Source organism: Phaseolus vulgaris, chromosome 7 (assembly GCF_051622355.1).
Source record: "Phaseolus vulgaris cultivar YP4 chromosome 7, ASM5162235v1, whole genome shotgun sequence".
NCBI classification, from domain to species: domain Eukaryota; kingdom Viridiplantae; phylum Streptophyta; class Magnoliopsida; order Fabales; family Fabaceae; genus Phaseolus; species Phaseolus vulgaris.
The window spans coordinates 48,555,094-48,564,964 of record NC_143504.1 but is presented as its reverse complement, the minus strand read 5'-3'; the positions used below and the strand labels follow the sequence as shown (position 1 = coordinate 48,564,964).

The following is a 9,871-nucleotide window of genomic DNA, read 5'->3' as shown; positions in this document are numbered from 1 at the left end:
CTCCAACACTTTTCTTGTTGAATTTATTGTACATGCATGCATCTTTGATACACTGGATGAAGAACCGGAAGAGAATCTTTGGTTCCTGTTTTTAGGCAGAAGACAAGAAATATCTGAGACGAGGACATATGCACCAAACCAGTGTGAGGAGGAGCCTTTCCTATTCCAATCAGAAGGAGACATTTCAGGTTTCTTCACGTCAATGATTACACGAATCAAATACACTCACATAATTGAGAAACTTAATATTTCATGCTACGTATTTAAATCATTTTATGCACGATAAATAACAACGGTTGAAAATAAATAAATAAAAAAACAGTTGTGCATATGCTCATGTCATGTAATTTTTGTTAACAATTTAATTATTTCATGTTTAAATATCTGTGTATTTGAAGATTATAAGTTGGGTCAATACTCTCAATATATGACTGTGATCCAATTGTATTGACACAGTTTGCATGTTTTGTCTGAAGTTACTGAGGTGTCGCAATTAGTCTCAATTTGTTTGAACAACTCCACTTTTGTGGCACAAATTTCTGCCTAGTTAGATGCACGATGATTCTTGTCATGAGGATCACCCCTTTATATATATATTCCAATTCCTTGGACAATGATATCAAAGGAGACATTACAAGCATCTGAAACACAGCAGGACCATAAATAGAGGAGATTCTCTTATCCAACAGACAGAGTGTCACGTTATATAGATCATTTGGCACATATCATGTCTAAACTTTGATTCTATGTCGACAAAGGAGACTGTAGTATTAGGGTCAGCCTTGCTTTCAAACCTTGCACCGTGCAACGGACCCGTCCCTTCACGGCAAAAAAGTCTGAAATAAAAAGCAACATATGCTTGTACCAAAGAAAAAGCGACATACGAGAAAGGGTCTACATTTGAAAAATGACAACAGATAAGGATCATCATCTTACAGGTAAAGTCACTTTCTTTCACTTGGCATCATCATATCATGTTTTGGTGTTCATAACCGGGGAATGCTAGCTGCTATGTTTTCAGGGAATTGAGGCTGCATTGAATAAAAAATCTAAAACAATACGGAAAAGAACAAGGAAGCGCCAAATAGAAAAAGGGAGGAACCATTCCCGGGAATTTTGCATTCTCATTTGTTGTGTTCTCTCTCAGGTCTCAGTCTTTCGATATCCCAATTATCCACCCTCTCTATTAACATCAAACTAAAGAGAAATAAGTGCAGGTTTTTTCATTAAAAAATGAATTTAAGTACATCTTTTGCTATGGGAGCTAAAAAAAATCATCATATATTACACATATATAGAATTCCCTTAATATGTCAACTTAATTAGATCCCACAAGAACTTAAAGGCCTTCCAGAAGCTAACCAACCAAGAAATTTGACAAGATAATGCTACCTACTATTTCAAAATTGCAGGCCTAATGGATCCCAACTTCCCACTCCTTTGTGTCCCACCAGCAAATGTCATACCACATGCCCTCTAACAATAGTGATGTTCAGATGGCAGCATTGGTTTTACACCTCTCATATCATTGCCACCTCAGAGGCAAGCAAAAATCCAGCACCTGGCAGCTGACACGACCATTCGTACCAAAACCACAAGGGCGGTAACAAAACCCATGAATTGCAGCTTAAAACATGAAACAGAGCAGCAAGGGCCTCCAAAAGATATGATGATTACAAAAGAATAGGAGTACAATTGTAGGTAATTCCTTGTGCAGCAAAGTGATACGGTAACTAATATTTTAGCTCTGATAGGTGGCTGGTGCATGAGCTTAATATTGATGGGACATTTCTCCCACAGACCGGAGAAGATTTTTGGCCATTGCCAGCAGAATTTTCAGATTGTTGAAATTGTGAAGCGTTGACTGACGAACTAACTTTACTACCTTCCGAATTTGACTTCATATTGCCCCCACTAAATGGAGTTCCTTGAGCAGGTGCACACACAGGCTGGTTGTTATTGAGTACTTGTTGCCCTTGGGGTGGCAGGGACGCTATGTAATTTCCACCAAAAGAAATTTGCATGTGACCAGGCAAACTTCTCCCTTGTTCCTGGGAAAAACTCTTGAAGGTTGGAGTATTGGGTGTCATGATAGATGAGTGATGTGCATGAGAATCTACAGTTCTACCCGAGGCCTTAGCGTGAGAAGCTTGGCTAGAACTTTTGCATTGAGTAAGAGTTTGTGAGAAAACAGGGGCATTGTTTGCAAATTTTGTAGTCGGACCAGCAGAGCTATTAGTGGATGATGTTTTGTATCGATTTGCCAGAGTGGGTTGCTGCTGTTGCCCAGAATGCTGCTTCGGAAGCTGAAGCGAATGCTGTGGCTGTTGAGAACTTGAAGCATTACTTGAAAGAGGCACACTTGTTATTGAAGTTGAAGCAACGGGTTGACTAGACCAGTTTCCATTCGCCGTAGATAGCATGAAGTTAAGATTCTTGGATGAATTATCAAAAACAAGGGTGGTTGGTCCGTTGCTTGAAGACTTGGCATTTGTAATTTTATTTTCATCATCTTGGTGCGAAGAATTTCCTCCACTCTTCGTTTCAGTAATTGAATAATTCATCTGCTGAGTAGTGTGAGGTGCGCTTGCAGCTTGAAATCCTTGCCATGCAATATCAGGCATGCTGTGAAGTATCACAGGATTTTGTGCCATGGATGAGAAGTTAAGGTTTGATGGAACACTGGGCCCATTAAATGCAGTAAATGATATTGCAAATGCTTGAGATGGTATATTCTCTACCGCTCCTTTTAAAGCCTGTTGCTGCTGTTGTTTGTCACCAAAACTTCCACTATTGCCAACAACAATATCTGATGCTGTAGATGGCTTAAAAGAATAGTTCACTGGCTGAACTGGAATTGTAAAGTTCTGCCCATGCACAGTTTTCTGAGGGAAAGATGTTCGAGTAGTAACAGAATGTGCATTCCCTCCACCTGTCTCAGTCTCATGCTTGCGAAGATGAGAGAGTCGCTTTTGTGACTGCTGCTCCATAGTTGTAGAGGTCAAAATATTACTGCCATTAACTTGTGACTGTTTATGAGATGATGAACTACTTGATGTGCTTGCATTATGATAACTTGGTTGTACCAGTGCTTGTGACTGAGGATGCTGAAGTGGATGGAACATTTGAGAAGAGTAGAAAGGCCCACTAACTACATGTGTTGCTTGTGGAGGACTTGCACCTCTGATTGCCGCAGCTGCTCCATGAGAACTTGAGAAAGGAAATGAATACCCATTGTTGTGAACTATTGTCATATACGGAGAGGAACCATTGGCTGAAAAATTTGGGTAGCTAAAGCTCATTGCAGGAGCAACTACTGGCAAAGTTGACGAGGTACCAAGAGATCCGCCTACAGAACTATGGGATATATTATATGAGGAAGTGCTGTTAGGAGAGTTCACAGCTCCTGCCTGATTAGTAGTTGCCGTAACTGAAGCTTGATGCTGCCCTGGAGAATACAGGAAAGCAGGACCATGCTACATTCAAAATTAAATCACATTACTTTCCAAAATAAGAGTCATCAATACAACAACACAAGCTATCAATAAAATCAGAAAAATAGACAACACTTATTTTTAGTAGGATATAATCAATTAAATGAGAAGACCATACCATTGGATTACAAGGTGGCCCAGGATTAGGACCATGCTGGAACACAAGCTGCACCCTATGAGTTGAATCCATTGGATTGGCATTGCTAGAAGATTTGGCTGCGGTAACACTAGGATTACTGGTTGCGGCCCAACCTTTCTCTTGTGCAGAGTTTTGGTTTACAATTGGCAAGTGTTTTTGAGATTGCTTCCCAACGGCCATACTTTCTGCAGAGGGCACACACTTGACATTGTTGGGTTTTGTGCCACATAGAGAACCAGAGCCAATAGCTGCTGGCAAAGGGGGGTTCATCTTTGTAAACTGCTGGTGTAAGATGTTACAAGCAATGTAGTAATGTGTTGCACATCTCTTCGGTTGCCTTTGAGAGAGGACAAAATTCACATGCTGCAAATATGAAGCATGAAGGAAATGAGTATGATATCGTAAATACAGATAGGTTGGAAGTGATTATATTACCACTCACAGTAAGAATAAATATTGAACTCGCATACGTACAACTAGAAAACAAATTATATGAAAAATTATAATACCTGCTGTGTCAATGATCTTGAGGTTTTCTCCGTCTTCACAACTGGCTGCAAGGGCAGCTTGTATCTGCCAATTGTAATTATCGACCTTAGCTAATTCACATTACTAATATAACCAAACATAAAGTAAAATTTGAGAAGTATAAGCATGAAGAAAAGGCATATGCCTAGGGAAGTGATAATCTAATAATAGACTAATACCCAGTGGGTGAGAGACTGCTGGACCGTCCTGATTCAGCTGTTGATGAAGGCATTGAAGTAGATTGAACTGAAGAGGGAAACTTGTAGTTAACAAAAAGGGTCGCGATCAAAATTGACATATGGTTCGGAATAAAAAAAAGCTAAAAAAGTCAAAGACATCAAATTAGTTACCGGATTTCTCTACTTTGGGATTTGGTGATACGGTAAGCAGTTCCTTATTCCTATCCCTCTCTTCTAATTTTTTGTTTGTCTTAATGTCATTGTTTGGCTTCCCCAAATCATGTTTTAAGACATCCAACTTCTCCTTAAATGTGACCATTTTTGCCTTTTCAATTTCTTCTGGAGTTCTCCCCTTCTTCACCGCTGTTTCCAACTTGACACTGTTTCCCTTCTGCACAAGAATTTTGACGAGTTGGACCATGAAACAGAAAAATGAACAAGCAAAAATAATTTCAAGATTTACGGTCAACCTACTCACCATTTCCTCATCCAATGCCAAAGCTTTAGTTTCTGATGACAATTCATCCCGTTCCGGGGACAGCGCCATAGGAGGAGGAGCCTGTTGAAAAGGCACTCTTCAGATATTTGACAGCAAAAATCAAGGAAAATAGAGCAGGAAAAGCTAGGATTCTCACCATCAGATCTATCTCAAACTTGCCTACTCGCTGGGTGTTGCCCTCTGCAACTGAGATCCTAATAAATCGAGCCACAACGAAATGGGGACAATGATCAGTATCAAAATATGTTTATTCAAGAGCAAAACAAAAAAACTATTGTTCATTAACGCTCACACTCTGTTTGAAGACGATTCTTGTTTATCGGAATAGAACTTGATGTGCGATGGCGTTTTCTTTGTAGGGAAAACCGATCTTCCATCCGCAGAAGCATCCCCAAACCCAGCACCAGAATTCATCTTGTCTTCCCCAATATCCTCTTTTGGAGCCTCTGATGATGGACCATCGTGACAATCCACATCAGTAGGTTGCTCAATCTGAATCCTGACTAACTCTTCACTTGAATTATTCGAAAACGCGATGGAATAATTGATGTCATCTTCCATTTTCTTTTTCTCTGATAAAAAACCAATGAAAAGAAAAGGTTAAAAAAGAAGAAAAGGGAAGAGTAAAAGAGAAAACTTCCAGAAATTGAAACCGACCAATATCCTCAGAGGGACAAGGTACAGTGGCGTTGTGGTGAATGACACCTGCTTCATGCTTTTCCGAAGAAGACTCGTGGTTCTTTGAAGTCTTCAAACCGTACAGTAGCTCAGCTATCTCAATCTCGATGTCTGATGAAGACGATGTTGATGTCTTAGGAACAACTTCAATCTCTTTCTGCAATATAACACACAACTGAGAACCCAATCCTTCGAGAAACAAAAAAAAACAACAAAAAAGTCATTTTCAAAAAACTGAAACAGAGATAAAAAACAAACTAGCACAGACCATCTTCTTCCTAAGAGAAAGATTCGAAGAAGAAGGCGAGGCCACTTCAACACTTGGTCCTCCGGGGGAATTCGACCGTTGCCGGAAATTCTGCTCCTCCCCGCCGCCGCTACTTGCCGAGACTAAACTTTCATGAGACCTTTTCGCAGAAGCTGCGGAAACACATCAAACACAGAATAACAAAACAAAGCAAAAAGGGGGAAAAGTAAAAGTAAAAGTTAGTTCCGGGAGACACCAAAATAAAAGTGTAAAAGGAAAATAAAGAGTACTTATATCGTCGCAACCTGAACGAGCCTTCCTGGGAACTGTAACGCCGATCATCTCCTCCGTTATTTTAAACGGAGGCGGTTTCGACGGCGTGAAGACCCGGCGATGGTTCTGATCGGAGGAAAACGACGTCGGATTACTCGGAGAACGGATCTTAGAAACGCCAACGTCTACAACATCATCGTCTTCGTTTCCAACGCTCTCTTCGGTGCTTTGCGAGTGAGAGCCTCTCCTCCGCTTGCTCCTGTTCACCGAATCCCTATCCCTATCTCGATTCCTTCCTCTCTTATTCACACCTTCTCTCAACTCCACAGCTCCTTCCTCTATCACGGAACAGAAATAGTGTAAGAAATAGCACAGAAGAAATAATAGAAGAAAATGAAGAAGAGAGCGTGTTAACACCGGAAGAGTCTCTGAGAGCAATAGTTCGATGTCTGCGTCTGGTGGAGGAGGCCACGGATGGTCTTCTGGATTCTCTGGTTCTATCCATGAGCTTCTTCTTTCTTCTCTCATGTAAACAAAATCACAGATAAAAGCTTTGGAAAACCGCAACAGCTAGCGAGTCACCGGAATTCCGCCATTAACCACCGTTTCTCAAAATTTGCAGAGCCTTACACTTCTCTGCTCTGTTCAATGCCCTCTCTATATATTTATTTTCATTTCATTCACTTCACTTCATTTAAAGGAATAATAATTATTAAATGCCATAATGAGTTAATTCATTATTAATTAATTAGTTAATTAATAATCTGATCTTTCCCTTTTCATATGCTTGTGGAAAAAGAGAAATTGGTTGAATGTTTCCCTTTCACTATTCATCATCACACTCGCGCAGAAAGGGACGGCTCAGATTCGCGGGTGAGGCTTTCGGCGCTAAGAGCCCCGTTGGATCATTCCCTATCGGACGGTGGCGGCTTGCTAGTGCCAACATGGCAGAAAAGTTGTTGTCGATGGAATATGGAATGCCAACTTAAAGTGGTCATGTCTCACTTTACTTATATCTTTTCCTCTTTCCATAATAATAACATAAATAAATTATCTTTCCGTAGTCCACTTTGACGCGCTTACGATGCGCGTGTAGACAAAGCGCACTGAGGCCCCAGCTCAGGCGTAGTGGGGTGCAGTTGGGTGGGGTGAATAATATAAAATAGAAAAGTAGTACTTTTATTACTAATTTACCAAAACTGATTAAACTAATATGTAATAATTAAATATTATTATAGAAATGAGATGAGGATCACTGATTGTCACAGGATTCTGTGTTTTCAGTTTTTAATTTAAATTTCAACATATTTTTATAGGTATAAACTGAATACACGTTTTCTTACGTTACTTTTATATTAAAATTCAATTACATTGAATGAATGATACTGTGTGAGGTTTTTTAAAAACTGTTCTTAAGTTACATATTATATTATAGATGATAAGTTCATTAATTTTATAACAATCATTTTTAAATTAAAACATATCTCTTATTTTACTCCAAAACTACTTATCTCTAAATTATTAGTTAACTCAATGTCCATTTGAAAATTGGAACAAAGACCAAGTGGGTTATATATTATAGTCAAACATATCAAAGCAAGGATTCAAAAAACAGAATGTAAAAAATGAATTAAACTTTAAGCAACCTTGTGTCTGTGTATGATATAGAAAAAATAATCTATTATTATGATATGAAAGAAAAATAAAATGCAAATCAAAATAGAGCAACGTGTAGTGGTTTTCAATTTTGGTAGAATTGAAAATAAATTGTTGGAAGAAAAACTTGTATAGAAAGATAATGCAGCCAAAACTTTGTGTTTTCTCAATGAATAAATATGAGTATAACCAGATTTTTTGTTATTGAAACAAATAATTAACCAATTTTTTATTGAAGATATAGTTTTAATAATTGTAATATCCAATATAAAAAACATGGAAAAGATAATATCTACTAAAGGGAACTAATCTGCTTATCTCGATAATATTAGAAAGAAAGTAACTAATTTATCATCTTTAAATAAGTTTAATATGCGATAATGTGGTGCTGACATAAGTTGCATACTTGAAAGTCTCTTTCTGTATATACATATCAGTATTTTGAACATTCAATACTTCCACTCATTATTTACTCACTCCTATTTTCTAATGTTTACTTATTTTAATATTGAAAAATCTTTCATAAATAAATTATCACTTAACTTTTATCCACAAGTGTCAATAATCCTTTATAAAAAATTAACCAACTCGACTGTAACTAATTCTCAGTAAGAAGAATAATAAAATATAGAATCTAAATCAGTCAGTTTTTTAAAGTTCACTGACTAATTTGAATTATATTTAAAAAAATAGTTATATTTAAAGATAAATTTAGGTGCAAAAGTATGTTTTATGATAAGGAATTGGAAATACTTTCTTTTGTAATTTATTAAAAACTATAAAATAGAAAATATTAAATAAATCACAGAATATAAAAAAATTGTAATTAATGAGAAATATTTTAAAATAGTATATTAGAATTTATGGTCATATATATTTGAACCGAATGACTTTAAAATAACTTAAAATAAATTTTAGAAACTGAAAAAAAATAAAAATAAAAATTACTTTTTTTTCTAAACAAGTAATTTGATCTGGATTTCAAATTAAAAATAAAAAAATTGAACGAAAATTGTATCCTTCCAACCAAACTTTATTGTAGAAATGGGTATAATATATACATTTATCATGTAACTTGGAGGCCACGAAATAGACAAACAAAAAACTTTAATAAATAAATAAACCGTCAGAAGTTTTCACTCGTTTTCTTCAAACAAAATATATTTTTATCATTATCAAGACCGAGATAATAAATTTAAACCAATTGTTATACTAAATTATCATCATTTATAATACAAATGAATTTACAATCAATTATACAATGTATTATAATTAAAATATAAAAAATTGACTCAAGAGTTTATCTTTTTATGTTTTTTTCATTTAAATCTTACGTTTTGTTTGGATTAGGAAATAAAATTTAGAAAATAAATTTTAGACAATTTATTGTACTATGTTACAACTAATTTTGGAAAAAATATAAATGATGTAAATTTTTTTATCATGTTTACAATTGTCAGAAACTTTATTTAGAAAAAATTGTTATTGTGAATTATAGTTGTATGTAACTAAAAGATTATTTTTCATAATGTGTTTGAGTATATTATTTCCGGTGTTAGAGTAAATTATTTTCTATATACTGTGTTGGAGCTATAATTTTATAAATAAAAAAAATTATAAAATAAATATTAATACAGTAAATTATAATATATTAAAGTAAAATTCATAAATAAAGTTCGTACATAATAAATATTAAACTTACAAAATATATATATATAATAAATAAATAAATAAGTTTCAAAGATGGATTTACTTCAAATAAAATTAAGCAAAATCGATTATGGTGATTGCGAATATCGATTATTTTAATTAATTTAGTTCAACATCAATTCTCAAACACTTAAACATCGATTAAACATCGATTATCAAGTAAAAAAATTAGAGAATCGATTCTCAATGCACGATATCAATTATCTGAAATACTGAAATAAACGAGATTGATCATGTCTTCTCAAACATTGATTATCCAATGCAAAACAATTATCACTTTTGATTTGGACGACTAAAAATGAAATTTGCACTGTGCCACACGTAATGTCTTCAAGACTAAAATTGTCTTTCATCGTTCCACCTCGTGAGATATACAACACTTTTTTTTTATCTTTTCACATTTTCATTTACATGCCAATCATAAAAAACAAACAAACTATTTATTGACAAATCAACAATGATTATCCG

The 9,871-nt window shown here is 35.5% G+C and overlaps 1 protein-coding gene across 2 annotated transcripts; it reads right to left on the bottom strand.

Moving 5' to 3' along the window:
- Positions 1-1,198: 1,198 nt before the first annotated feature.
- On the bottom strand, positions 1,199-6,803 carry LOC137829720 (protein TIME FOR COFFEE). Of its 2 annotated transcripts, none has more exons than XM_068636605.2 (12): positions 6,455-6,803; positions 6,070-6,375; positions 5,786-5,937; positions 5,497-5,674; positions 5,132-5,411; positions 4,976-5,033; positions 4,819-4,899; positions 4,512-4,731; positions 4,341-4,407; positions 4,143-4,206; positions 3,613-3,996; positions 1,199-3,476 (listed from the first exon to the last, which is right to left on the bottom strand). In XM_068636605.2, the coding sequence occupies exons 1-12, from the start codon at positions 6,540-6,542 to the stop codon at positions 1,734-1,736; spliced, it is 3,621 nt and encodes a 1,206-aa protein (XP_068492706.2). In that variant the 5' UTR covers positions 6,543-6,803; the 3' UTR covers positions 1,199-1,733. The 2 variants fall into 2 exon arrangements, with proteins under 2 accessions (XP_068492706.2, XP_068492707.2); XM_068636606.2 differs by having other exon boundaries at positions 5,545-5,674; positions 6,455-6,733.
- Between the last annotated feature and the right edge of the window lie 3,068 nt (positions 6,804-9,871).

What these genes read in the sequence shown, in the direction of transcription:
- LOC137829720 (XM_068636605.2), bottom strand. Translation starts at nt 6,542, where the DNA reads ATGGATAGAACCAGAGAATCCAGAAGACCATCCGTGGCCTCCTCCACC. An exon ending in TTTCTCTTAGGAAGAAGATG is followed by an intron (nt 5,675 to 5,785) that starts GTCTGTGCTAGT and finishes GTTATATTGCAG; the next exon opens with AAAGAGATTGAAGTTGTTCC. An exon ending in AGTTTGAGATAGATCTGATG is followed by an intron (nt 4,900 to 4,975) that starts GTGAGAATCCTA and finishes CCTTTTCAACAG; the next exon opens with GCTCCTCCTCCTATGGCGCT.